The 25,842-nt window shown below is 51.5% G+C and overlaps 11 protein-coding genes across 11 annotated transcripts; 6 read left to right on the top strand and 5 right to left on the bottom strand.

The window, feature by feature from the left end:
• Window positions 1–443: 443 nt before the first annotated feature.
• Window positions 444–1,808, top strand: EDD37DRAFT_224766 (putative pyrimidine monooxygenase ruta). The gene has a single exon (XM_062810460.1). It carries the CDS (start codon window positions 609–611, stop codon window positions 1,740–1,742), a length of 1,134 nt encoding a protein of 377 aa, XP_062672569.1. The 5' UTR covers window positions 444–608; the 3' UTR covers window positions 1,743–1,808.
• EDD37DRAFT_224687 (general substrate transporter) lies at window positions 1,808–3,999 on the bottom strand. Its single transcript, XM_062810456.1, has 5 exons — window positions 3,543–3,999; window positions 3,179–3,481; window positions 2,356–3,105; window positions 2,050–2,292; window positions 1,808–1,987 (listed from the first exon to the last, which is right to left on the bottom strand). Exons 1-5 carry the CDS (start codon window positions 3,648–3,650, stop codon window positions 1,874–1,876), a joined length of 1,518 nt encoding a protein of 505 aa, XP_062672568.1. The 5' UTR covers window positions 3,651–3,999; the 3' UTR covers window positions 1,808–1,873.
• Window positions 4,000–6,376, top strand: EDD37DRAFT_224724 (glycosyl hydrolase). The gene has a single exon (XM_062810459.1). The coding sequence runs from the start codon at window positions 4,350–4,352 to the stop codon at window positions 5,973–5,975; it is 1,626 nt and encodes a 541-aa protein (XP_062672567.1). The 5' UTR covers window positions 4,000–4,349; the 3' UTR covers window positions 5,976–6,376.
• On the bottom strand, window positions 5,757–8,441 carry EDD37DRAFT_224712 (fungal-specific transcription factor domain-containing protein). Its single transcript, XM_062810458.1, has 5 exons — window positions 8,300–8,441; window positions 7,752–8,235; window positions 6,677–7,694; window positions 6,429–6,626; window positions 5,757–6,378 (listed from the first exon to the last, which is right to left on the bottom strand). The coding sequence occupies exons 2-5, from the start codon at window positions 8,232–8,234 to the stop codon at window positions 5,981–5,983; spliced, it is 2,097 nt and encodes a 698-aa protein (XP_062672566.1). The 5' UTR covers window position 8,235; window positions 8,300–8,441; the 3' UTR covers window positions 5,757–5,980.
• A 2,052-nt stretch (window positions 8,442–10,493) lies between these two features.
• On the top strand, window positions 10,494–12,935 carry EDD37DRAFT_224584 (uncharacterized protein). The gene is made up of 2 exons (XM_062810453.1): window positions 10,494–10,681; window positions 11,252–12,935. Exons 1-2 carry the CDS (start codon window positions 10,604–10,606, stop codon window positions 12,665–12,667), a joined length of 1,494 nt encoding a protein of 497 aa, XP_062672565.1. The 5' UTR covers window positions 10,494–10,603; the 3' UTR covers window positions 12,668–12,935.
• A 1-nt stretch (window position 12,936) lies between these two features.
• On the top strand, window positions 12,937–17,892 carry EDD37DRAFT_224585 (uncharacterized protein). The gene has a single exon (XM_062810454.1). The coding sequence runs from the start codon at window positions 13,250–13,252 to the stop codon at window positions 17,777–17,779; it is 4,530 nt and encodes a 1,509-aa protein (XP_062672564.1). The 5' UTR covers window positions 12,937–13,249; the 3' UTR covers window positions 17,780–17,892.
• A 325-nt stretch (window positions 17,893–18,217) lies between these two features.
• On the bottom strand, window positions 18,218–18,637 carry EDD37DRAFT_646383 (uncharacterized protein; the record flags this gene model as incomplete). The annotated part of the gene is made up of 2 exons (XM_062817726.1): window positions 18,218–18,275; window positions 18,468–18,637. 2 exons carry the CDS (start codon window positions 18,635–18,637, stop codon window positions 18,218–18,220), a joined length of 228 nt encoding a protein of 75 aa, XP_062672563.1.
• Window positions 18,638–19,910: 1,273 nt separating this feature from the next.
• Window positions 19,911–21,235, bottom strand: EDD37DRAFT_224589 (uncharacterized protein). The gene has a single exon (XM_062810455.1). The coding sequence runs from the start codon at window positions 20,866–20,868 to the stop codon at window positions 20,086–20,088; it is 783 nt and encodes a 260-aa protein (XP_062672562.1). The 5' UTR covers window positions 20,869–21,235; the 3' UTR covers window positions 19,911–20,085.
• Window positions 21,236–21,387: 152 nt separating this feature from the next.
• Window positions 21,388–23,031, top strand: EDD37DRAFT_224554 (uncharacterized protein). Its single transcript, XM_062810451.1, has 2 exons — window positions 21,388–22,720; window positions 22,784–23,031. The coding sequence occupies exons 1-2, from the start codon at window positions 21,856–21,858 to the stop codon at window positions 22,873–22,875; spliced, it is 957 nt and encodes a 318-aa protein (XP_062672561.1). The 5' UTR covers window positions 21,388–21,855; the 3' UTR covers window positions 22,876–23,031.
• Window positions 23,032–23,868: 837 nt separating this feature from the next.
• On the top strand, window positions 23,869–25,226 carry EDD37DRAFT_620285 (Alpha/Beta hydrolase protein). The gene has a single exon (XM_062815911.1). It carries the CDS (start codon window positions 24,069–24,071, stop codon window positions 25,206–25,208), a length of 1,140 nt encoding a protein of 379 aa, XP_062672560.1. The 5' UTR covers window positions 23,869–24,068; the 3' UTR covers window positions 25,209–25,226.
• Window position 25,227: 1 nt separating this feature from the next.
• EDD37DRAFT_662463 (uncharacterized protein) lies at window positions 25,228–25,840 on the bottom strand (the record flags this gene model as incomplete). The annotated part of the gene is made up of 2 exons (XM_062819162.1): window positions 25,228–25,583; window positions 25,629–25,840. Coding segments are annotated over 2 exons (250 nt in total), but the record flags the coding sequence as incomplete, so codon positions are not given.
• Window positions 25,841–25,842: the final 2 nt, after the last annotated feature.

Below are 25,842 nucleotides of genomic sequence, written 5' to 3'. Positions count from 1 at the left end.
TAATGAAAGAATAGGTCCCAGTAGAGATGAGATTATGATACGATAGGGTGGTAATACATCCCTATCTCGAATTAAGCGTGGCTATTGATGGAGCGGACTTGCCCTGCTCTACATCATACCGTAGGATGACGGAACGGCTCTCGCGCCGAACAACGCGGATCTGCGAACATCGCTGAGCCACTTCTCCAAGGGCTAGAACCATCGGACTCGAATTGAGGCGAGACAGTGGAGTACTCCGTACTTATTTGATGAAGACTTTCGCCCGAGAGACGCTCCATGCGCAGTGACGAAATCTACCCACCCTTGTCAGCGAACACCTTATCTGCCATAGACACCTACCCGATAACCGCTATTGCCTCTATGATAACAAACCGTCTCTTGCAGCACGGTTCGATTCCTCCGCGGTCGTCAACGAACGTGTCGAGAACTGCCGTGGAGAGTAAGTTCGGGTAGTGGGATGCTTGACCTAATATAAGACTAGCACCAAGGCGTGACGCCGCGACGGACAAGGCCGAATTCCATAGACCTCTCCACGACTTCCTTTTGAGTCTGTTATCAAACACTAGAAGCAAACCCGTCGAGGTACAAACAATCACAGGGCTAACATCATGTCTACGCCCATGGATGTCGGACTTTTCATTCCAATCGGCAACAACGGTTGGATCATATCCGAAAATTCCCCGCAATACAAACCGTCGTTCGAATTGAACAAGCAAGTCGTACAGAAGGCAGAAGGTTACGGCCTTGACTTTGCCCTGTCTATGATCAAACTGCGAGGTTATGGCGGCAAAACAGAATTCTGGGATCACAATCTTGAATCCTTCACCCTGATGAGTGCCCTAGCCGCAGTCACCAGCAAAATCAAGGTCTTTGCAACGGCTGCCGTCCTGACAATACCACCCGCCATTCTTGCTCGGATGGCGACCACAATCGACTCAGTCGCCCCCGGCCGCTTCGGAATCAACATTGTGACTGGCTGGCAACAGGCCGAATACTCGCAAATGGGTCTTTGGCCCGGAAATGCGTTCTTCGGATATCGCTATGAGTACGCCACAGAATATGTCCAAGTCATGAAAGACCTCTGGAAGAATTCTCAATCAGATTTCAAAGGAAAATACTTCCAGATGGACGACTGCAAGCTCTCGCCCACTCCATCATCCGACGTCAAACTCGTCGTCGCTGGTGAGAGCGATCGTGGCATGGAGTTCGCAGCCAAATATTGCGACTACAACTTCGTCAAAGGTCTCGGTGTGAACACCCCCACCGCCGCCAAACAGATCAATGAGCGTCTATTGGCGGCGGCGGCCAAAACAGGCCGTGATGTCGGCGCTTATGTTCTCTTTATGATCATCGCCGAGGCCACCGACGAAGACGCTGAAGCGAAATGGCAGAACTACCGTGACGGCGCGGACGTTGAAGCATTGGCTTGGATGTCCGGCCAAGCGGGTATGGATAAGTCCGCTGCGGCCAACAGCACGGCGAAGACAATGGCTCTGCCTGAAGGAGCTGTGAATATGAATATCGGCACGTTGGTGGGCAGTTATGAAAAAGTGGCGGCCATGTTGGATGAGGCTGCCAGTGTCGAGGGCACCAAGGGGCTGCTGTTGATTTTCGATGATTATTTGCCTGCTTTGGACAAGTTTGGGAAGGAGATTCAGCCCAGGATGAAGTGTCGGGCTCACGTCAAGGTCAAGAATGACAAGAAACGACCATTCGAACCTGAGACAGACCTCGATTCATGATCTTCAGTAGTGAATCAAAAGCCTAGAAATCATCTTCCTGATGGACATGCCGTGATTGAATGTCTCATGTTCTCGAACCAGATAACAACTTCAGGAGCCATTCACAATTCACGAGTCGATCCTTCATCCGCTTACACGACGTCCTTTTCCTCTTTCGTCACTTTCTGGGAGACCGACTGGATTGTATCAGCTTCGTCTGATCGCCCAAGCTTGGGTTGATGCTTCCATTGCTTGGCCGGGATTCCCTATTAATCATCATTGTGTCAGAGTGCGAACTTGTGAGATCAAACCAGCATTGCAGACTTACGTTCATGAAGAACCCGTTGATCTCCTCCATAGTCCGACCTGTGACCTCCCCAACGCAGAAGTATACGTACGCCAACGACACAAAGCACAGACCCGTATAGATGAACCCGGTCTTAGGGCCAAGGTTGGCAGAATAGTACAGGTAAGGCAGCGTAAAGACCGTGACCCACACTGTGATCCAGAACGAGGCCACAGCGATAGCATAGATTTTGTTCCTGTTAGGACCAACTGCCATTTCAGAGGCCTATATCATCATCAGTATGTTGCGCCTTGTAGCATAAACATCTTTAAAAGGACAAAGACTCACAATTGTCCAGCCTAATGGGCCCCACGAAAAGTTGAATGCGCATATCTCTATGATGACGAACGAGATAATGACTTTGCCAAAGGTGGGAGAGACATCGCCTCCAGGGATACCGAGGCAGCCGACGATGAAGATTGAAACCGTCATGATCCCTGTTGTGATGAGAAGCAAAGGCCGACGCGGAATCTTGTTGGCCAAGAGCACTGCCGCCAGGACAACCACTACTTGGATGATGAACACGATTAGTGTCATCAAAAATGGATCTTTGAGACCGATGGCTTCGGAGAAAACGGTGCCGAAGTAGTAGAACCATTGGATACCGTTGATCTGTTGAGCGACCAGTGCGCCGGCAGAGAAGATGACTTTTCGTCGCTCGATAGGGTCCTTGATCAAGCTAAACCACGAAGACTGCGCCGATTGTTCGACTTCGGCGGCAAGACTGGCCTGAAGTGCCGCCATGTCGGTCGAGGCGTCGTAAGTCTTGTCCTCTCCATGGATGCGGTGCAGAGAGACGACAGCCTGGGAATCCCTTCCCTTGCGCACCAGCCAGCGAGGAGATTCGGGCACGAAGTACCAGAAGATCAGTACCAGGGCCGGGAACAGGAGCTGAAAGCCAATGGGGAACTTGTAAGCGAGAATGGTCTGGTTTTTGTACAAGCCACGATTGATCGCAGCCGCCAGGATTTGCGACACCGACAAGGTCAATTGCCAACACATGAGCAAGGGTCCGCGGATGGATGTAGGTGCGACCTCCTACGAAACGGATAACTTGTTAGCAAGGCCCGTATCTAAACATATGGATAAACGTCTTCAAGGGAGTACTTACGCCCATGTAGAGTGGTGACGTGGACGAGAATGATCCAACACCGTATCCAAGGATGACACGTCCACCGGTGATGTACCCTCGGTTGGAGTTTGAAGACAGCTGTAACACCACACCAATGATGATGGTAACCGTGGCGATGAGAAAGACCATTTTTCGGCCCAGGTAGTCGTTTAATGGCGCCGCAGTCAAGGAACCCACCAACTCACCAACATTGATCATCGAGGTCATGATGGAGAGCTGGGAAGGTGTGATCTTGTAGGTGCCATCTGCCGTCTTGGTGCCAAAGTGCCGGATAAACACGTCCTAGTAGACACAAGTTAACGAACACTGTCGACACTACAAGCCATGAGATCGCTAAACGTACCAGTGAAGAGACTCCATTGAAGTAAACACCATCATAACCATACAGGCATGCGCCCAGTGCGGCAAAGGCACAAAAGGCCCAGGCGTAAGGATGATTGATTCTGAGCATGTTCAATCTGGGTTGGCGGGAAATGCAGGTGGTGTGAAGACAGGCTCGATGATGCCAGTGATGAGTGGCAAGTGCTGAGTGCTGCTTGCGGTCGATTGAGGCTTCTTGACTTGGAATCTTTTTGTCGTTCTCAGAGTGCCTGCCCTAGGGATGTTATATAGCCACAGGCGCAAGGATAAGTCGGCAGCTTCGTCAAACTCCGTCTGGAAAGTGCATTTTTGTTCCCTCACGAGACCAACTTACGTATCCACTATGGAGTACAAGGGGCGCCCGAGGGGAGTGATGACCACGCGGGCTGGAGTGCATACGGTGTTGGCGGGGGAGAAGTTGTTCTACAACTTCATGGAGAACCTTGTTGACTTATGAAGTGTCTATCGGACGCACGGCCGAAGGGTGCCACAATGGCGGGCGACCCAATCGGCATCGCTGGACAGGCTGCCGGTCGGCACATTCAGGTCTGCTGCCGATGGTCCGGCCGCGCCGACGGCGCATCGGCACAATCGGCCTCGTAGGAAAAGACTGACAGAATTCTGGGCCGGATCAGAAGGAAGACCTTGCCCGTTCGTATCTGGGGACTGCCATCTTTTGTGGAGTTGCCAGCGGTGGGAGTGTGGTCAATAAAACCCATGGACGGTCTCATCCCAAAAGTGTGTCGAGTGCTGCTGGGATTCTTCGACGCATTGCAGCCACAACAATTCCATGCATCTCATACAGAGCGACCGGTACGGTCGCCCCTCTGAGGCGCAAGCGGCAGCAGATGCAATCCCGATTCTTGTCGACAATACATACCACTTGTTTCATTTGGCGACACCGCCTCACACGATCCATCATCCTCCTCGGCTGAGGTCTTCATGGTTTCGATTGCGTTCGAAAGACCTCAAATCATGGAAGCGGGATCAAAAACCGGTCCTTGTACCAGGTGAATCGTCAACTGATCCCGACAGTGATGGGGTCTGGACAGGGTCTGCCATTCTTGATCCACACGGCAATATGCAGATTTTCTATACCGGGTACAATCTCTCCGAAGGTGGAAGACAAGTCATCCTCCGGGCTTCTGCTGGTGATAGACACGGCAATTCGTTCACAAAGACTGGGAAATCGCCAATACGAATCGTGTCACCGGAGTCGAATCGTGCCGCCTTTGAAGATATCGACTTCAGGGATCCTTACGTGTTCTTCAACGAGGAAGAGTCGCGCTACTGGATGCTGGTCGGCACTCGCTTGTCGTCCGGACCCAAATGGACTCGAGGATGTCTCGCACTGCTAACCTCAGCAGATCTCCAAGATTGGAGCTTGGAACCAAAGCCGTTGTATGCGCCGAATGACATGTATTGTCCTGAATGTCCGGAACTGTTTAGGCTGCCGAATGGGAAATGGTATCTCGTATATTCACGATTTGCCGCACCAGATTCGGGGACAGTGTACCGCATGGCGGACAGCCCGTATGGTCCATTTCGAAAGCCCAAGGATGGTTCCCATGGCCGTCTTGACGGTCGAAGGTGGTATGCGGCGAAGTCGTGCCCCAAGGCATCAGATCCAGCCAAGCGCATATACTTCGGGTGGGCTGGAGACTTCAACGAGAAGGACAAAAAGTGGCTATGGGGAGGCGACATGGCACTTCCGAGAGAGGTGTCAGCAAATGAAGATGGACACCTGCGCATCGATCCTGTGGAAGAGGCAATCACCGCGTCATTCGGGACTTCAACTGAGAAGAGGCATTGCTTCTCGGAATCATGCATAAGGATATCCAGTATCGGTAGCGCCAGCACGGAATTGATTGATGCGCCAATAAAAGCCGAAACTTTGGAGTATATGCTGGAATTTGGCATCGGATCCCAGGATGCACAGTCTTTCGGCCTCCTCTTCCGCTCGGATGCCGACATGAGAGGCCACCGTCTCTCGTTCACGCCGCGTGGCAATGGCACCGTTGACTTGACACTTCTGACCGACTTGCCACCTTTGGATGATTTCTGGGCGGATCAGTATCAACTATATATTCCACGAAATGTCGACGGACCAGAAATTGTGCGGCATTGTGGCTTGTCCGTGGAAGGAAAAATCCGGCTCATCGTTTTGGGAGAGCTCATTCAATTCTTCTGTGGTGGAAGGTCGATAACTTTTCGAGTGCCCCTCCCACGTCCGACCGGACTTGTAAATGGCGCTACAAATGGGGCTGTGAATGGCGCGGCAGACGGAACACATGGCGGACATGATGACCATGCTGTTCAGAGTATCAAGGAGCTGGCTTTCTTCGTGGAGGACGGCGAGGTAGAATTCAGAGATGTCTGGCTGAGTTGGCCGTCCATGCAAGGAAATGGTCCTTGAGTGGCCTACCCCGGCACAAGTCTACCGCCCCCTAGCATACCCATCCCCGCTGTGTTGAGGTCCACGCCAGCTAGGAGATCAAAGGTTTCCAATTGCAGATCGGCCAAGTCCCAGTCGCCGAAATTGTTGAAATCCATATCGGCGCTCGTAGAGAGCATCGAAGGACGAAATTCAGTGGTTTGATCGATGTTCACAGCCAGAGCGTGCTCAAGTCCTCGGAGGATCGCACCCTCTAAGCGGTTGGCAGCATATCGCATTGGCTCGCTGCTGTTACTCATGGTTCTCAGTGTCCAGATGTAAGAGTTGAGCGTGTCTTGCCAGAAATCTCGTTCGTGCGTGGATAGCGAGGTGACAAGCATTAGCGTGGTGAAAGATCCGAGAAGAGAGAACAGATATGGTGATGCTGGAGTACGTCAGCCATTGCGAATCTCACAGAAAGAAGAGTGTCCTTACTAAAATACCAGAATGACTCCAAGTGATCTGGTCTGAGATCATTGACAAACTTTGTCGCCGCCTGAACAGTCGCGAGACCTAGTTGGCGAATGGAAGCCAAGACTTCATTGTTGTCACAACGGGCACCAAGCGCCGTAGACCGGACAAGGCGGCGAAGGACATTGATCATGGTGCCATAGTAGGAGAAGTGTAGCGATCCTATAGCAATATCAGTACAAGTCTCGGATCTCGTACCTCGGAGCTCCTACCACAAAAGTTCAGTTGGCGATAGAACTTGACATCCATGTTGAGCATTGGATCCAATTTGGCATACCAGTCTGTCAATTCGTCCACCAAGGGCCGCGCGAGCCCATAAAGCTCAGTACTGTTCTGCGAGATGGAGGTCCTGAGGGTGTAGAAGTTTCTTTGTAGCCGACTGAGCATTTTTGTTAGCTCAACCATTTTCATGAAATGCATCATTCCAGCGTTGTGATAGAAATCCAGGTTTGTTATTCCATCTGGGTGTGCGGGAGCTTCGCCTTGGTCAGGTTCAAAATCCCGAATATGCAGATCTCTCAGACCCCAGTCATCTTCGTGAATGTGCGAAGGTCTCCCATACGCCATCGAAGTCCATTTGTCTTGCATGTAGAGCGCCCAGCCAAGCCTTTTTCGCAAGCGCTGCTCCCATGCTGGAATGTTCCAATTCGACGCATCAAGTTGCAGCCCAACTGACTCGGCTATCCCCAATGCCTGACAGACATATCCCCAACAAAAGGTGTGATCCGGATTCAGGGGATCCTCAGGTTTGCACTGGAGAAGAAGTAGAATTGCTTGGATCGAGGACAATCTCGGCCTATGATAGGAGTTCTGGATGGCTTGCATAGTCAAATTTCGTAGATGCCGCGATTCCGGAGCAGCCCTCAGATTCAACTCGGAATCGTAAGACCACCAATTCAGAGACACGAGGTAGACAGCACCAAGAAGGCCAGCGGGTACGTTTCTGTAACCCCTGGCGTAATCTGACATGAAACCTGCCTTGTGCAGTAGAGGCAAAGAAGGTTGAACCATTCTCCAGAACAACTTGATTAAACGTGGCCCAAACGGGTTCACACAGTCTTCGATAGCATCGACATCGACGTAGCTTGATGTATATCCAATTGACTTCTCGTTTGAGACAGTGTGGAAGGTTATTGGATAATTCTGCCCTTGATCACTTTGTAGTATACGACGGATTCGATGTGTCTCGAGACAATATTCATTGCCGAGGCCATCATAAGGCCGGTGTCGCTGGTAGGAGGGTCAGTTATGAGCAATACTCTATGGGCAAACCCTCGCAAGACGAACCATCAATATAGGTTCCATATCACTTGTGATACCATAGAGCTCGGCGAACCGGTGGTTTGACTGACCAAGGCTCTGTGGTTCGGCATGATTGGTTTCTTCGAGACCTTGAACGTGGATCGATGTCCGTATTGAAGCCGGGCTGTGAAACGATCCTGAATTTCGAAGATGGCTGGAGAACTCGGAGTTGGTTGCTTGGAGGGCATCATCTGCGACTGAGGGCGAGAATCTTGATATTGGAGCCGGTGCGTCGGCTGGAAGATTTCTCGGGCGGTTGGGTGTTGTTCCATTGCGATCTTGCGAAGTCCCTGTAATTCGCTGACGTCCTGGAGGATCACGTTCGAAGGTGCACTCGACGCCACGGTCATTGCAAGAAATGCACGTAGCGGCACCCTCTTCTTCTGGAATGCAGCGAGTTTTGCGGACCCTGCACGCGTCACAAGGGCGAGTTACTCGTCGTGGCGGTCTCGGTTTTCTTCGTTTCATTCTGTCCATCAGAACTCCACCTCAGTGAAATGAGCCCAGACATTCAAGAGGTCAGGCTACGGCACCGACGTTGATGGGGATGTTGGCCCCGAATTAGGTGAGTGGTTCTGAGGAATACATGGGTAGGTACAGAATCCCTCCAGATGTCACAAGTGCCCAGAAGTAAACTTGGGTTCAACTAGGCTTTTCGCGCCGAGCGACCGACCAACTTGACGACAAAATCTACGCGGGCGTCTCGTTGACCCACCACCTAACTTTAGGTAGTCCCGCACCCAAAAGTTTGCACGGGGAAGCCTAGGAAAATGTTGCAAAGGACCTCTTAGGGACTATCAGGGGCAGCATGCCATGAACCTAACTTAGGAGCCTCGTCCCTAATAATCCATGTACCATGATTGCAAACGTTCGCACGCAATGTGAGGTCATTACCACAAGAACACACTGCCAAAGCCAGAATCGAATCGCAGCATCTCTTTTCAACAGTCAGATATTCTCTGCGCAATGTAAACGTTTCGTGAATTGCAACAGCCGTTCGTCCCGCCATCAGCTGAGTCTTTTACGTGGTGCTTAAAGCCTCCAGGTCCATAAGACTCATCAAGTTGTGCTAGCACCGTCTCTGAATTCTTCAGCCAATCTGCTGGACTGTGGCACAGCGACTCGATCAGCTGAGGGTATCCGAGACAATTCCCTTACCTACAAGTGCGAGGATTGCACCCTCCCAGATAGCCTTGGGTCTGGTAAGATTTGATGGCTCTGGCACATGTCCATTTTGACCCTCAAATACCTGGATAACGGGTGCCTCTTCTTCCAAAGAGGGAATGAGCACCTATGTTCCCGACTTCACTCTGCGCAAGGTTTTTAGAACAATTTTTGCCAAAAAAGGCATCCTCAGCGGTTTGTATGAGAACCATGTTGCCACCGTCGTGGTGAAACCAGAGTCCGAATAGGTCATCAAAAGCATACAACTCGTACAGAGATTCGGGTCTGGGTCAAAGTGTCAGTCTGAAGTACAATTGCGGTTCCGTCAAACGCAAGGGTCCGGAAGGGAGGATAGTCTTCCAGACGGTTGCACGACCGCTGAAACTGGAATTGCGGTACCACCCGGGTAAGAACAAATGTTCTGCCATCCTCTTTGCTGCTTCCCATTATCATCATCATCATCATTATCATGGGCAAGCACAAGCAGAAACGCCGCTTCCTCCAGTCTTCGTGCTTACTGCGAAGCGTAGACAAGATTCCTTGCAGGTACAGTTCCTGCACTGCGGATGCAGTCACAGTGCAGTCGGAACGGTGTCATCGGCTGCAGAAGTCCCTATGAGTATTCTCAAGGCAAGCCATAGGGGGAGCTGAAGACGAAGACCTCCTCACTTGTCAGGTGCATGACATGTGGAGGTCGAGTGACAGGTATTCGTTGTTTCATATTTTCTACCAAGACTTTCCGACGAGAGCACCGTCTATTTCCACGCACCAACTTCTGCCTGCATCATGCCGTGGTTCCTTTGCGAACCTCTAGGTGCATCGGGAGTTGTCGATGAAATGAGTGGTGCATGGTTATGCAGAGGTGGCTGCGGTCCAGACCACTGGCAGTTCGTATTGATATGATGACCCCGCGTGGATACTGTACGTCAACAAGGTTCTTCTGCTGGAAAGCGCTTGTCGGCATGAACCTTACGAGAACCACGAGGGCGCCTCGCGGAGCTTTGACCGACGATCCATGGCCATCGATCCTTTGGCCGTTTCAAACTCACCTGAAGGCTTGGGATGTGTACGTCAACTTGTCAAAAAGCATTTTGCATACACAGTGAATGCATGCATGCTAGGGCGAGGAGGTGATACGCCACGGAATTCCGGCCAGCGTAGGGCAGGTAAAAAGTCCAGGGCAAGGTCAGGGTAGGCTCCCCCATGCAGTTTTAATCTCAACGTAGTCTCCGGGTCGGAAAGGGAGACTCATTTCGTGATCTTCAGATGACATGCTTCACTTTGTACATATAGTCAGTCCATGACCGCATTGGGGCTTCAGTAGTTTTGTTTCGGCCTCTTGTCAACTTCTTCTTTTCCCGTGTTGTTCAATAGTTCACCTGTCGTTCTAATCATTCATTCTGCTGTCATCTCGGCCTACCCCATCTCCTCCCAGGTCGTGCCTCAGCGTTAAGATAACTGTTGAAGGCCTTCACCGACCAGCAACACACGATCCGAGAAGAGAATATCAGCCTAAAAAGCCACTGTCACCAAAACCCTTTGTATCATCCCAAGATCGAACAGTTGGCAGCCAAACAGTTCATGCCACGGTACGCGAATCGAAGAGGCTAACGCAGCCCTTTCGCCTAATCACCCAAATTTCGAATCCAGGTCGCCAATAGTCAATTCCAAAAATGCGAAATTCACGACGAAATACTCAGGCTAATTACGAAGTGGCTTTCGAGTCGCTTCCGCCTGCTCTTCGTCGAAAAGTGAGTCAGCTCTTCATTCACCGAGTGCCCTCCTTGCCCAGATACCCTGCACATGAAAGATGCCAAAGGCCGAAACGGGACACGGCTGTATCAAGCCACATCCTTCACAAGGTACAAAGCGGAAAGTATCATTGTTGGGCTGTTCGAGCCGTGCCCACGATTTCAGTCACAACGAAATCTCCTTTCGACAGGACCTCTGGAGGACCGAGCCACGTCATGGCACCACGCCGGGCTGTATAACCCATGATAGCCCCATTGAAGAGGGTCTTTGGGCCTTGCAACTCTGGAAGCTTAGGGCTAGCTGCTCGTTGCCTCAATGGGTGATGAAACAGGATGGGTTACCCGCAAGATCCATCTGCTGAGCTGTCTTGCCCCTGCAGGGCGGCACGGTCCTCTTTGAGTTTAGGCGCTTGTTAGGCCTGAAGATCCCCACCACCTACACCTCATCTGGTGAAGTCCGTTCGCGCACACACCAACTTGACCACTCTTGTCTCGCGCGGACACCGTTGACAGTCACTGTCGATCGCTGATTCTGCAAGGTCCATGGGCTAACGTGTGGTGTGGCACCAGTATTTTAGCAGTTTAGAACGTCTCAGATTGGCACAAGATGGCACTGGCAGCCTCTCACCTCCTCCGTCTCGCCTGTCATTCCTACCTCCGCGCAATCCCTGGATCACCACAACATCTCTAAACTCGATAACTCTCCTTAAGAACGGCGTGTTGCAGCCTGCCCTGCTGAGGAACGGGAAAAGACTTCGTAAGAGGAGGTTTTCTACACGAAGAATTCACCTCGATTCCTCGGCCGGTACCTGGTTCGCAACTCTGTCTCCTGCGGTCCAGAAGAAATTGTTCTCCAGGGAAGAGTGTTCGTTTTACAACGGGGATACAAACATCGGCATCCTAGACGCCGCAGACGAAACACTCCGCAGGCGCAGTTGCCATACAAACCGCCTGCTTGTCTCCGAGCGTCGCATATCGGACGACGAGACTATCGTCGACTGGGAAGACATCAAATGCGAAGATAGACCTGATCTTGACATCGACATGTGCGACTATTCGACCCACGGATTCAGGTGGCTTGACGACGAGCCAGAGCTCAACCTCAAGCTGGATGACTACCACGAGGCTATCGCAGAAACACAACGACGTACTTCCTTCATGTCAGAGCCCACCAAACGCCCTTTCCGACATAGGAACGCATCGCTATCGAGCATGTCCCTCCGACGTGGTCGAAGCTCAACATCGTCGTCTCGCCCTCCAATAGATGCACCGCCGACGCCAGCCTTGCCGTCAAAAGCTTCCTCAAAGCCTTCTTCTCTACGAACCCCCTCCTTCTCTCTCAAGCCTATCCGCTCGAAAGCATCACTAAAGTCTATTGACCCCCAAGCGGCTCATTATCAAGATCCAGCCGCCCGGATGAAATTGAGGGTATACCTCGCTTCACCACAGAAGTTCGACGAGGCGATAGAGTTTGGGTTTCCTCAAATGGGTGACCGACATCGATTGGACCATGCCAGACCAATGACGAGTCCGGCACCCAGGCCAGAAACCAATCGCACCTTCTTCCATGACAATACCCCCTCTTTGTCTGGTGACGACAGCGAGGATGAAGACGAGCCCGACACTCTGTATGATCCCCGAACTCCAGAAGACGCCTTCTTCCAAATGCATCGGCCACCTCAGAAAAGCACGGTAGATGCCAATCCTGGATGGAGACCATCCTCGGCGCGAAGACAACCCGAGACATACGCCCGCAGTTTTGCGACAGATCGTGAGATGACCTTGCACATGACTTTGACGCGACCAGACCTACGGTCACCTGGGGAGGCCCTTCCGGAGCAGCGCAGCAAGGTCGACGATGTCAATGCTCTACCGTTGGAACGACCCCAGCTTGCCAACGAACCCAACCCGGTTTCCATTTGGGACACGTTACCCCCGGCAGAATCAAAGATGAAGAGATTCCTACGAAGATTGAAACTCAGATAAGACGGAAGACTTCTGCATTGATTTACTCTTCGAGTTGTATTAAAAGCAAGCATGCAAGCAAAGGACGGTATCATTCAGCGTGGAGTTCTGGTTGAATACGAAGCCTACACCTTCAGGCTTCAATGGTATTGGGTGGCACGCATTGAGCATCGTGTCATGAGAGACATAGATTAAGCGATGATGCGTGGCACAAGTGATGCTAGGTTGTAATAGTATAAATTGCTCGCATCATAGTCGGGAACCGCAGCAATGATGAACTTCCTTACCAAATAGAAAGGAGTGTCAACACTTTGTGACAAGTGGTTGCCTGAAGCCTTCTCCTTATTATGGACAGGTCTGACACGCCAGGGGTTTATTGCAAACGCCAGGTAAGAATCGCGCTAAGTGATGCGTGCCGGATTGGGGTTTCCTATTCTTCTAACTTAGCTCCGATGATGAATGGCTGAGCATAGAACAATTGTTGGCCGCGCATGCAAGAGGCAAAACGACCACTTGTTCAATCCATCGTTCTATTCTTTTGGAAAGATTCAAGCGACGATCTACTTGTCAATCCTTCCAGTACCCTCAATGCGGTGATCAAATATGATACTCCGGTCCCTTTGTCGCGGTGCGGTGGCCTCGTCACTTGCCCTGTTCGTGCTGCTGTCCTTTTCGCCGCAGCCTACGCAAGCGAAGAAAGACGGGCCTACCATCTCCTCCACCACTTTCGACAATCCGCTAGAGAACGTCTTCTACTTTGACGACTCAAATGTCATCATCGGTCAAGATAGAGAAGCAAATTCCGTCTGGCGGAGCGCTGACGCCGGTGAAACATGGGTGGAAGTAAATGCCGACGGCCAATCTGGCAACGCATGGGACTTGGTCGCACATCCATGGGACGACAAGCGCGCCTATATCCTCGGGCTGGGATCAGATCACTGGATGACGAATGATCGAGGCTTAACATGGCAGAAGTTCAACACTGCAGGCACCGGCCTTGCTTTGTTTCGCCCCAATCCTCTTGCCTTCCATGGCCGAGACCCGAAACGAGCTATCTGGAACGGCGAGCAATGTATTGGCCTGCTCTGCGTGGAGGTTGCCCTATATACAGACGACGACTTCAAGACCGTCACTAAGATGAGTAGCCAAACAAGAGGGTGTCAATGGGCTATTGGCACACCGGAGTTTGCGGAAGAGCTCACAGCTGAAATCAATGATCGCGTCCTCTGCATTGTGGAAGGACTGTACTCTCCATGGCCCAAGGACAACCGTCTTATGGTTTCCGATGACTTCTTTGCTCAGCAGGAGGTCGAACCTACATTGGATGATGGTCGAGCAGTCACCGGCATCATCAGCATGGCCTCCGTTAAAGGTTTCTTGGTCGCCGCCGCCAAGTCAGAAGGCACAGACGAATTGGCTCTATATGTCACGAAAGATGCGTCGCAGTGGCACAGGGCGGAGTTTGGGCAACACCGAATCAACGAAGATGCCTACACCATTCTCGAAAGCACAAACTACAGTATGCAAGTTGACGTCCTCGGCTCGCGACCCTCAAACCCCATGGGTTTCCTCTTCACCTCGAACTCGAACGGAACCTACTTTACCCGCAATATCGATTATACAAACCGTAATGTTTATGGGCGGGTGGATTTTGAAAAGGTACAAAATATACGAGGCATCATACTTGTGAACGTCGTGGACAACTTCAAAGAAGTCGAAGGGTCGACCCTCGCGGACAAGAACATCATATCTCAAGTCAGCTTCGACGATGGTAGAACGTTCCAGGATCTCATGGCCGACGATAAAAAACTACATTTACATTCGGTGACCGATGCGAAGCAGACCGGTAGGATATTCTCGAGTCCAGCACCAGGCATCGTGATGGGTATTGGCAATACTGGCAAGTACCTGAAAGACTACACCGACGGTGACCTCTATGTTTCAGATGATGCCGGAGTGACCTGGTACGAAGGCCTCGACGGTGCCCATCTATACGAGTTCGGAAACCAGGGTGCAGTAATTGTCGCCATCGATGACGAAGACACCACCAGCACACTCAAGTTCTCAATCGACCACGGGAAAACGTGGACAAAGGCCGATTTGGGCGAGGAGAACATCCGCGCCAAATTCATCACCACGGTCCCTGATTCGACCACTTTGAAATTTCTCCTCATGGGCTCCCGCGGATCTGGATCCAAGACCGAATGGTTGATATTCAAGATTGACTTTGAGGGGCTTCACGAACGTGCTTGCAAGGAGTCCGACTTTCAAAGATGGCCCGCTCGCGTCGACGCAGATGGCTCACCAAGTTGCATAATGGGTCAACGACAATTCTTCCGTCGCCGCAAAGCGGATGCGAAATGCTTCATCGAAGAGGAATTCAACGATCCAGAACCCGAAAACGAGCCTTGCAAATGTACAATGGCTGACTTCGAGTGTGACTACAACTTCGTACGAGATCCGGAAGATCGCACAAAATGTATTCCGGCAACTACACTCGCCGTCCCTAAAGGTGCCTGCAAGGATCCAAAGGATACTTATCTAGGACCTTCTGGTTGGAGACTTATTCCCGGCAACGAATGCCTCCGTAAAGGCGGAGAAGAGCTCGATCAAGAAATTGAAAGACCATGTTCGGATGCCAACAAGACGCCAGCTTCAGGCGAAGTTGCTGTCGAGAAGACAAACTTCAATGCTGACCGATTCTCGGAGTGGTATTATCTGGAAAGAGGCGAAACTTCCATCGGCACGGACGAAACAATTGTCATGCGTACAAGCGAACAGGACATCTACTTGAGTAAGGACCATGGCAGAACTTGGGATCCCATCCTGAAAGGCGAGCCTATTACAGCTATCACCCCCAACCCCAACCACCACGATGTTGTCTATTTCCTCACAGGTTCAAGGACTGTGCACTATACCATCGACAGAGGAGACAGGTTCGACCAATTCAGTGCACCTGAACGTCCTAGCAACTTGAGACTGCCTACGATGAAGTTTCACCCTGGGTATAAGGATTGGCTGCTGTGGTCTGGTGCAGCAGGAAATGACGATCATACAAACATCTTCTTCTCCAAAGACCGTGGTGATAACTGGGATACACTTGTCCGCTACGCCAGGAAATGCGACTTCATCACGAGGGAGAATCAACCGGGCTCGGACAAACTCATCTATTGCGAACAGTATGAGGATGAGAACCCAGACAAGAACCTGATGCTCGTGTCTAGCGACAATTTCTTCAGCAGTTCCGAGGTCCATTTCCCTGATATCTTGGACTATGCAACCATGTCTGAGTTCATCATCGTCGCTACAAAGACTGAAGACCAGCAAGGGCTCAAGGTTGACGCAAGTGTCGATGGACGCACATTCGCACCAGCTGAGTTCCCCAAGAACTTCCAAGTTCAACATCAACAGGCATACACAGTGCTTGATAGTTCGACTCATGCCGTGTTCCTTCACGTCACGGTCAATCCGGCTCCGGATCGTGAGCATGGAGCAATCATCAAGTCGAACAGCAATGGTACCTCATATGTCTTCACTCTCGGTGCCGTCAATCGAGACACAGATGGCTTCGTTGATTTTGAGAAAATGCAAGGCCTCGAAGGCGTGGCAATGGTCAATGTTGTTTCCAATATTGCCGAAGTCAATGATGGCGAAAAGAAGAAGTTGAAATCGATGATTACTCACAACGATGGTGCAGAATGGGCTTTGTTGCCGCCACCCAAGAAAGATGCGCTTGGAAACGAATACAAATGTGTCAAGGAAGACAACGTAGCTAGTGGGAAGTGCTCCCTACACATCCACAGTTATACTGAAAGGTCTGATAAGTCAGCTACTTTCTCCAGCCCCAGCGCGGTTGGGCTGATGATGGCTGTGGGTAACGTGGGTGAATACCTCACTCGAAAGGACGATGAGTATACAGATACCTTTGTCACCCGCGATGCAGGCATTACCTGGACATCGGTCATGAAGGGCAGCTACATGTGGGAGTATGGTGACCAGGGCAGTGTCATTGTCATCGTCAAGGAATCTCAACCTACAAGGGAACTTTTCTACACTCTCGACGAGGGCATTTCATGGAAGAAATACGAATTCTCACCCAGCGTGGATATGCAAATCGACGCCATCACAACTGTGCCTTCCGATAACTCTCTCAACTTCCTCCTCTGGGGCCGAGAAGTGGGAGCCAGTGCCAAGCGTGGTATTTTCACAGTGGCCCTGGATTTCACCGGTCTCAACGAGCGCCAGCGCAAGTGCGATCTGGACGAGAACAACCCTATCAACGACGACTATACTCTGTGGGAGCCCAAACATCCTTTGCAAGACTCCAATTGCTTGTTCGGACATGTGGCTCAGTATCACCGAAAGCGAGCGAAGGCGGAATGCTATAACGGCAAGATGCTCGACCACCTTCACAGCATTGCCCAGAACTGCAGTTGCACGCGTCAAGACTTTGAGTGCGACTACAATTACGAAGCTCGCGCAGACGGTGTCTGCGAGCTGGTCCCGGGCATGGAACCTTTGGATCACGAAAAGCAGTGTCGCGAAAATCCAGAGCAAGTCGAGTTCTGGTATCCGACTGGGTACAGACGGATACCACTGACAACGTGCCAGGGGGGACCAGAGCTGGATAGGATCGAGAGCAGGCCCTGCCCAGGACACGAGAAGGACTATGAGAAGAAGCACGGCATCAGTGGCGTGGGTTTGTTCTTTGCTATTTTCATTCCTGTCGCTGCGGCCTGTGGCATCGGGTACTACGTGTACACGCAGTGGCAGGCTGGGTTCGCTGGGTTCGGCCAGATCAGGCTTGGCGAGAGCATGGGCCAGAGTCAATCGGGAGATCCGTTGTGGCAGACAGTGCCTGTGGCGATTGTCAGTGGTGTCGTGGCTGTGGCCAAGGCGACGCCCTTGGTCATCTTGAGTCTGTGGAGGAGTGTCAAGGGGTATGTGCCTCTTGGGTCTGGTGGGGGAGGATCCGGAGGACGTTTCGGACTTGGGAGGGATGCTGGCGCGGCTGGGTATGGCGCGCCGTATCGTTCGAGGGATGCGTTCGCTAGGCGTGGGCAGGATTACTCTCAGGTCGTGGAGGATGATGAGTTGCTGGGGGATGATTTGGGTGACGAAGAAGAAGTTTGAGAAGGGGCGAGGCATGAAGCTAGGATGGCCTGGTCTGATTTTGAACAAGGAAGGGGTCAAGTGATGCTAGCCTCTGTTTTGGTGTACGCTCCCCCTCGACAAGACCACCAGACGTCAAAGCACGAGCAGGCCAGGCCCCCTCTCAGACATTGTATGGTATAGGAGGATCCGGTGTGAGTGTATATTTGGGGCCCGTCGAGCGAGGGCCATGAGTATCTACTATGTATTAGATAGCGAAGTTGCATACGCTCTTTCGATGCGTTGTGCTCATGCTCATGCTCATGCTCATGAATTGCCTACGAAGAGACGCAGAGGACGAGGCGCAACGCGAAAAGGAGGATGGCAATTTCACTGTGCATGTAAGCCCGAGTCGAGCTGTAGACCTCCTTAAGCATGATTGAACGTTCACACGACAGGACATCGACAGGCTTGACTCTTTTATAAACGCCTCAATTGGTCTATCGGTGTCTCTGCATTGGGTGATTTGACTCCTGCGCTATGAACAATCTTTAGTGGTCCCTTGCTGCGTAACCACGGTCCTGAGAGACCCTTCAAAGCTCTTTGTTATCCTTCTTTTCTGTGCAACAATTCAAGTATGCATTCGACGATTCGCTGAGAATACGCTGGGAGGTGGATGACAAGAGTATGGTTCTGGGTCGGCTCGGAAAAGGATGGTTGAATGGTTTACTTGGAGAAGGCATCGTCGACTTGCTTCTTGGCCTCGTCCTTGGAGATGCCGTACTTCTCGGCGACCTTCTCGATGAGACCTTCTCTGTTACCGGCGACGGCGGCGAAGTCTTGAGGAGTGAGCTTGTCGAAGGAGGAGCGGAGCTTTGCCTTGGTTGCTTCGTCGGCCATGGTGACTGGATGTTTTTGTGGTTGATTGATTGGGTATAGTAAGAGAGTTTCTGGACGCGGTAGTATAACCTTTTTGATGCTTGAAGTAGAAAAGGAATGTAGTCGTGCAACCCTTGAGACGCAGTGTTTATATAAAGACACACCGCCGGATCATCTTACCCCTCCACCCCTCCTCCTGAATCGGCGGAGTCCATATGATTGGATTTCCCTGCGCCATTCATGTTTGTTTTCCTGCCCCACGGTTCTTAGGGACCAAAAAAGGTCATGACCGAAAGGCCACGTCGCAGATGAAACATCCAATCAGGGTATGGCAATCTTCACCGATTCATCTTGACACCGAATAGAAACTCGTTGACGGAAAGTGACGGGCCGCAGGGCCAAGCAAGGTGCCGTGTTCGGGTTTGCCTAGTCTGGAATGATGGAGCAGAGATGGGGGTGGATGCGAACATGACTCGAGGCTTGGGCATCTGGCGGTGAAGGAATGCAGAATCTTGACGCCGTCGAAGGGAACCGGTCTCTGAGAGCAACATGTGATGGCGTGAGATAGTCTGCAACTCGATCTGGTCAGCCAAATTGACACATTCGGTTCAACAACATCATGATTGAGACCCCTAGATCCGACCCCTCGGGCACTGCTGATCGATGCTAGGGGTGCTCTTAAAGTTAGACCGGCACCGCCATGTGTGTTTCTTTAGCCTATCTCAGCTGGCGCCACCAAGCTCCAGGCGATCCGTCTCATGAACCTCATCCACTGAATTGTGCTTTTCTCCCTGCGGCTCTTCGTTTGTCTTTGCTTGTCAGATCTGTCAAAACGCGGCAGCGACGTGGCTTCCAGTCGTGTAGTGGGAATAAGCGATCGACGGGAAAGGACGGCATCGAACAGAATTCGTTGGTGAGGTCTCGACTTCGCAATGCAGGACTGCTTGACGCCGAGCGATGCCGTCTTCCCTTGCCGGGTACCCTTATCAGCAAAATCTGGTCCAGCGGGCCCATAAGAGTAGCCTAGGTTCAAAGATACCAAGAAGAAGCGACGAGACCACTTCTGGGAGGTACAGTGGCCTGCTTGGCGGCTTCTTCAATTCGCAGGGAGCTTGTGGTCGAACGACTGCTTGTGATGCGGCGGGCGCGATGGAACAAAAATAGGTGTGGTGATACAGATGCAATATCGAATTTGGTTGAAGCTACAAAATGGAAGAAGGACGCGTGGGAGGAAGGGGCGACATATACATCACAATCTCACGGAACAGGTCTTTTGGTTAGGTAGGTGCTACTTCAATACAGGAGCTTTTCCATTGACTATCTAGGTACTGGAAGCTTGCCGTCGGTATGCACTCTTCATTTTCAATTACAAGGCGTCGGTCGCCAGCCCGTTCGCACGCTTTTCGAGCTTTAAGACGAACAACTAGTACTCTCCTCTCCATTTGGTCCTAGAAGATTCCGGGTCGTGATCAAGTGGTGGTTCGAGTGGTCTTCTTCTCGCTGGCCAGGACAAAATTGATCTTGTAGAAGACGTGCGAATGGATCAAGATGGCTCGAGTACGTGCCACCCATGGTTGTGCATGTCTGAATGCCTCGAAAAGCCCCTGCTCGACCTCGGTGTCTTCGTGTTCGATCTTTTGAACCTCCTCTTCAACTTTCTTCAGGTGCAGCACGATCTGATCCAACTGGTCAAGTGTGATGATTGTAGCGGTGTTCTGTCCGATGAGGAAGCGGGTGCTGAAGGTATGATATTTGCGAGAATTGATGGCGAGTTGGTAGGCTTGGAGACCACTCTGGATCTTGCCGATGCCTTCGATCTCAGCCTTAAGAGCAACAAGGAAAGCCGCTTTGGCTTTTGGAGGTGCGGAAGGTTCTTGAAAGAGTCCGGTGAAGCCAAAGGCACATTCGAACCCGGCGATGGGACTCTTAAAGGCTGATGCTGCTTCGATAGCAGATTCGTTGGCGTGGCTTTGGAAGGGCGGAGATGTCTCTTCAGCAAGGACCAGCGCTTCCAGCTTCTGATCGAGGTCTTTACGGAGATCCAAAGTCCCCTCACTGACAGAAGACTCCGCGGTATCGGCGTTGGAGGAAAGGGGAGTGCAGAATCCAGACAGCCCATTTGTTGCGGTAAGTCGCTCATCAGAGAATATGTCAAACTTTGCTAGGGCACTCAGTGAAGAGGACGACGAGGCGTGTGAAGATACAACAGACAAACGCAGAGGGTCTGCGATGGTCGGTGGATCTGTAGCCATGATGTCGGCGATCCAAAGGAATGATGGCTTGGGTGGAAGAGGAGAAAGAGCTCTTTTGTGCTTGAGACGGCAGAGGATTCAATCGCGCGAACACCATGTGAGAGTGCACAGGATGAACAGGAAGAAAGACTCGATCACCGAAAGACAAGCATAAATACAAAAAGAAACATACTCAAGGTAATTAACATGGAGGCAGTAACAAGCACGTGAAGTTGATAACTGCTGGGTACCTACAATCAATCACTTCACTGCCCCTCAGTCCGCGCTGTCACAGAGACTGCCTTGTTCAATCGAGCTGCCTAAGGCCAATGGATCAGCTCTTCCATTTGCAATTGTTGAAGGTGTATTTGATGGATGCCGATGTCACTGTCGGATGATTGAATTCTTTCATTGAAATGCTGTCTTCATCTTAAGCCTCCCGCAAAGGGTCGGCAGATCTCTCTGATAGGCAACTAAGCCGATGGTTGTGAGACTTCGTCATTTTGAGAAGACTTCTCATAACTTCGCCTTGTTCCAACATCCAAATATCGAAAAGTCCCTACAGAATAACTCGTGGACCTGTTTCCAGGCAACATGAGATCGCATCACGGAGTATTATGGCGACATGACTTTGAATTCCATTGAGTATGGCGGTGGGTGGCATGCTCAACCGCTGAGTTGTCTGCTTTTGTCCACGGGGAAAGAATCACCACGATCGATGATGGCGACAGCAAATGGCGTCCTTCCTGCCAATGCACTGTATGTGCTTGCCTTGGACGCAACGAAGGCAGCCAGCAGCATTGCCCTCCCTCTCAGTGATACAAACAACTCTCCCTCTGCTCGCATCATTCGACTTTACTGCTCACATTCACATTCACATTCACACTCACTATCTTCCATCTTTTTGTCTTTGTTCCATCCCGCTTAGAACTCATTGTCACATACCTATCGACAGCTTACGATTAACCATTTCTGCCACTTGCTGTTGCATAGTCCTTCCTCGCTCTAATGGCCGACTCCGAAGCTGATAACATGTCACCAACCGACCACAACTCGCAAGCCTCAGGCAGGTCACTTGGCCCTCATTCCCCCATTCAACCAACTGGACGCAGATCTACCTTGAGTTTATCCAACGTCGAAGTCGATCAGAATGACTCTGGGGACGACGCCTTCATGTCTCTCATACGACAAGTGTTGAACTCGGCGGGCGACGCAAATCCATCGGGTCTCGCCGCGAGTGAACCAAACACCTCAAACGCCTCTGACTGCAAACAATCTCGTCCTCAAAGCGACCAGATACGTTCTCAAGAGAGCCGGTCAATACGTTCTCCTCCAGACAGCAGTCTGACACAACAACACGACTCCGATCCGTTCTCCACACATGCCCTTACAAGCACAGGTGCCTGCCATATATGCCCTGACCCACCGGCTACTCTCATTAGTCTCTTATGTGGACACGCATACTGCAGAAAGTGTCTTAACCGCCTATTCAAAGAGGGCATCGCAAATCGACGATCTTTCCCACCAAAGTGTTGCCCGTGGTCGTCGATACGACTCACCGCAGTACAGATGTATCTTGATGACGACGTACTTCATCGATACAACGATGTACACGACGAGTTCTCGGACCTCGACCCTGTTTACTGTGCGAATAAACATTGCAGCTCTTACATTCGGCAGAGTCGCACGAACCATCAACATGGAAGATCCATGATGTGTGGAAGTTGTGGCACTTACACCTGTGTCGATTGCAAACAGCCTCGAGATGAGCACGTTAACCATAACGGCCTCCTGAAGTGTAAACGTCCCGAGCAATTGATGAGTACCGCGGACAGCGAGCTTGCCTACTTGCAGGGATGGAAGCAATGCCCCCGTGAGTGCGCGACGGCGGACTTCATCGCTTGCCTCGTGGCGCCTTTTTACTGATACTTCCCAGGTTGCAAGAACCTCATTGAAAGAATTGAAGGCTGCAATCGCGTGAGTAGTACTCGTCCACATTTCGGTCACCGAATGTTCACCATTTCTTAGGTGACTTGTCAATGTGGCACCCGGTTTTGCTACCGCTGCAATGTTGCAAAGGAGTTAGACAACGAGCCCTGTCTTTGCCAGGCGGAAGGTCTTGATGTATACGGGCGGTACGATCCTCTACTGGCCACATCTCCTGGTGAACATGTACGATCGACTTCGAACTCACGATCGATTTTGAGCTCTGACAAGGCACCGTCTCTATACCAAGGCCGGGGCCAGGTGCAATAGGGAGGCGCCTCAACCGCATCTGCACTGCTTGACAATCCTTTGAGAGAGCGTGTTCCAGGGCTACAACTCCTGCCAAGACGACAGATGGATGATGGAGCCGGTCGAACAATCGCTTCAGGATTGCAGCCACCCTTTGTATATCCTTCAGGGAACTCACCTGCAATGGGTTCTTCACTGGATTCCTCTCCTGGGCAGCGCAGATCATTTCGCGGGAGCGAACGGTTCCGTTTCGTGTCAAGGACGCCCCGAGAGGACGCCCCTGGACAACAACTACCTGCTGGACATGACGAGCATCCTGTCAATCCTTCGGGTGAGAGGGCGGTTGACAGGTCCGCAACGCCGTCACCAGGGGGAGCAATGTCGGTGGGAGGTGTTACCGAGTCGATGTTGGATGAAGGCTTCCCGCTTGCCTTCGGGCTTGCGGAGAGTAATACAACTGGGAATGGGACCTCAATGACCAGCGAGGATGCCAAGCCTGGGATAAAACGGCGAAGAAGCGAGACAGATGAATAACTTAGATGAGCGCGTGAGAATGAACTGGATCAAGTTTCACCTGGCGGTGGACATCAAAGGCAATTGGGTGTTGGATGGTCATGGTTAGGTATGGATATATGCTTATTTTGCTTAGCGATTTAAGCCTTTCAGCCTTGTTGATCCGATCTCCGGGCGGCTGAAGCCTCGCTGCCGATCATGGTTGGTGGCTCCTTTTTAGCTTCGATCTTTCACGTCATCATCCACTTGGTGATGCAAGGTTCTTTCGCGACGCGTATCCTTGATGGTTTCATCATAGACAATGTAGCCTCTCTAGCCTTTGGGCGTTTCCTATTTCTTATCTCGTCCATCAAACGTCCATCAAGGGAGTACGGTACAGTCGCCGGATTACGCTCAAGACTTTCGTGTATTTGAAGCACAAGCATATCTCTCGAATTGCTATCTGGTGGTTTGTCTCGCCACGTTCGACCTCCATGGAGTCAACAAATACATCCTCGATTGAAGTCACCACACGGTCAGACCTCTCTCTTCTCTACAAGGTTCTTCGCACCATCATCCGTCCACTCCGACCCCGTCTCGTCAAACCCGGCAAGCCCGCACCCTCTGAATCTCAAAAACTCTCGCCACCAGAAAAGCGAGGATGCAAGGTCATCGAATCGCGACGGGAAGGTATTTGGGAATATACTTTCCGGCACTCATCACAGCCAGCATCCCAAGGAGGACAACCACTCCATGACGGTGTTGCAAGGGTGGTGGAGGAACGAAAGCCGGCGAGCAAGAAGCATCGCGTGTATTACTTCTGCGGCGGCGGGTTTCAGTCGCCTCCCTCGAATGAGCATTGGCGATTCATCACGCAGGTTACTAAGGATCTGGCGCAGTCTCAGGGACAGCACCGCGAAGTTGAGATCACGGTGGTATCGCATCCTCTTGCGCCGGCGTCACCTGCCGCTGAGGCGTTGCCGGTGCTGCGGAAGTGGTTGGCCTCTGCACTGGTTGAGGCCAATCTAGCTGGGGATACGGTGACGTTGATGGGAGATAGTAGTGGTGGGAACATTGCGCTGAGTTTGGGATTTTGGGCAGTGGAGAACTATAAGGCTCCTTCTGCATCTGCCACGAGTGGTGATGGTAATGGTCTGCCCTTGGTGGCAGTCTTTGTAATTTCGCCGGCTGTGGATCTGAGGAATGTCAATCCTGGGATTGAAGAGGTTGATAGATATGATCCGGTTTTGACGGTAGGATTGACGAGCCAGGTTGCGAGGGCGTGGACGGGGAATGTTGAGTCGAAGGGTCCGGTGCCGGGAAAGCCAGCGGCGATGGAGATGTCTAATCCGACGGTGTCGCCTCTGTTACAGCCGGAGGAGATGTTTAGGTTGATGAGGGATAGAGGAGTGAGTGTGCATGGTGTGGTGGGTACGCATGATGTGCTTGCTCCGGATGCATTGGAGTTCATGAGGAAGTGTGAACGATTTGGGGTGAGAGGAAAATGGTTGGTTTGGGATGGGCAGATGCATTGTTTCCCGCTGGCGGGAGGGGGCGAGATCGTTGGCTTGAGAGAAGGGAAAGAGGGGAGGAGGTGGGTTGATGAGGTATTGAGAGAGGATGCAAGAGTGTAGGACATGAAATGCATGGCTTGGTAGGCCGTGATGGATGTAATCTTATAGTATGATATGATCATCTTTGTGATGGGCAGAAACCTTGCACAGTATTCCCCTCTCCAGAAACGCCCCCTTATTTGCTCGGTTCTCTTCGGCCGTCCTAGCGAGTGTGCTTTGTATTCGGTACAACATTTCTCGACGAGAGGGGACAGTCCTATGTTCGTGATTGGTCCGATTTTCGTTCTCCAAGTCCACCCCAAAGGTGTCATGCCGAGCTACGGGAGCTAAGGGCCAGGCCGGCATGCAGAGGCCCACAAGGCTGAAATGGGTAGCGGCGAGTATGTTCGATACCTAGTTATGCGTACCAAGGGCGATACTGAGCCCTCTGAAGGACTATCAGACGTCAGCAGTGGGAGTACAGGCTCATGAAGTATATACTTTCGACCTTGATTTGCACAATTCTGGAATTCTGCCAGACGGTGATGAGCCCAATAGCGGTTGCAACGACGCCGAAGACAATTGTTAGGATGATATCGAGGGCCATGATAGCGATGTTGTTGCTTTCGTCTCTTCTATATCTAAGAAGTATCCCGTGGTATTGCAGAAGTATCCACGAATATGATATCTTGCAATTGCATGTACTACACATTGA

The sequence above is a fragment of the Exophiala viscosa genome, assembly GCF_022695815.1.
Source record: "Exophiala viscosa unplaced genomic scaffold EDD37scaffold_2, whole genome shotgun sequence".
Classification (NCBI taxonomy): Eukaryota; Fungi; Ascomycota; class Eurotiomycetes; order Chaetothyriales; family Herpotrichiellaceae; genus Exophiala; species Exophiala viscosa.
The sequence above is the reverse complement of the archived record's forward strand: the minus strand, read 5'-3'. Positions and strand labels throughout refer to the sequence as shown.

What these genes read in the sequence shown, in the direction of transcription:
- EDD37DRAFT_224712 (XM_062810458.1), bottom strand. Translation starts at nt 8,234, where the DNA reads ATGAAACGAAGAAAACCGAGACCGCCACGACGAGTAACTCGCCCTTGT. An exon ending in ATATGGAACCTATATTGATG is followed by an intron (nt 7,695 to 7,751) that starts GTTCGTCTTGCG and finishes CCCTCCTACCAG; the next exon opens with CGACACCGGCCTTATGATGG. An exon ending in GGAGTCATTCTGGTATTTTA is followed by an intron (nt 6,379 to 6,428) that starts GTAAGGACACTC and finishes GACGTACTCCAG; the next exon opens with CATCACCATATCTGTTCTCT.
- EDD37DRAFT_224589 (XM_062810455.1), bottom strand. Translation starts at nt 20,868, where the DNA reads ATGGCTACAGATCCACCGACCATCGCAGACCCTCTGCGTTTGTCTGTT.
- EDD37DRAFT_620285 (XM_062815911.1), top strand. Translation starts at nt 24,069, where the DNA reads ATGGAGTCAACAAATACATCCTCGATTGAAGTCACCACACGGTCAGAC.
- EDD37DRAFT_224687 (XM_062810456.1), bottom strand. Translation starts at nt 3,650, where the DNA reads ATGCTCAGAATCAATCATCCTTACGCCTGGGCCTTTTGTGCCTTTGCC. An exon ending in TCAATGGAGTCTCTTCACTG is followed by an intron (nt 3,482 to 3,542) that starts GTACGTTTAGCG and finishes TGTGTCTACTAG; the next exon opens with GACGTGTTTATCCGGCACTT. An exon ending in GCCCATTAGGCTGGACAATT is followed by an intron (nt 2,293 to 2,355) that starts GTGAGTCTTTGT and finishes ATGATGATATAG; the next exon opens with GCCTCTGAAATGGCAGTTGG.
- EDD37DRAFT_224585 (XM_062810454.1), top strand. Translation starts at nt 13,250, where the DNA reads ATGATACTCCGGTCCCTTTGTCGCGGTGCGGTGGCCTCGTCACTTGCC.
- EDD37DRAFT_224554 (XM_062810451.1), top strand. Translation starts at nt 21,856, where the DNA reads ATGGCCGACTCCGAAGCTGATAACATGTCACCAACCGACCACAACTCG. An exon ending in GGGATGGAAGCAATGCCCCC is followed by an intron (nt 22,721 to 22,783) that starts GTGAGTGCGCGA and finishes GATACTTCCCAG; the next exon opens with GTTGCAAGAACCTCATTGAA.
- EDD37DRAFT_224724 (XM_062810459.1), top strand. Translation starts at nt 4,350, where the DNA reads ATGCATCTCATACAGAGCGACCGGTACGGTCGCCCCTCTGAGGCGCAA.
- EDD37DRAFT_224584 (XM_062810453.1), top strand. Translation starts at nt 10,604, where the DNA reads ATGCGAAATTCACGACGAAATACTCAGGCTAATTACGAAGTGGCTTTC. An exon ending in CGCCTGCTCTTCGTCGAAAA is followed by an intron (nt 10,682 to 11,251) that starts GTGAGTCAGCTC and finishes GTGTGGCACCAG; the next exon opens with TATTTTAGCAGTTTAGAACG.
- EDD37DRAFT_224766 (XM_062810460.1), top strand. Translation starts at nt 609, where the DNA reads ATGTCTACGCCCATGGATGTCGGACTTTTCATTCCAATCGGCAACAAC.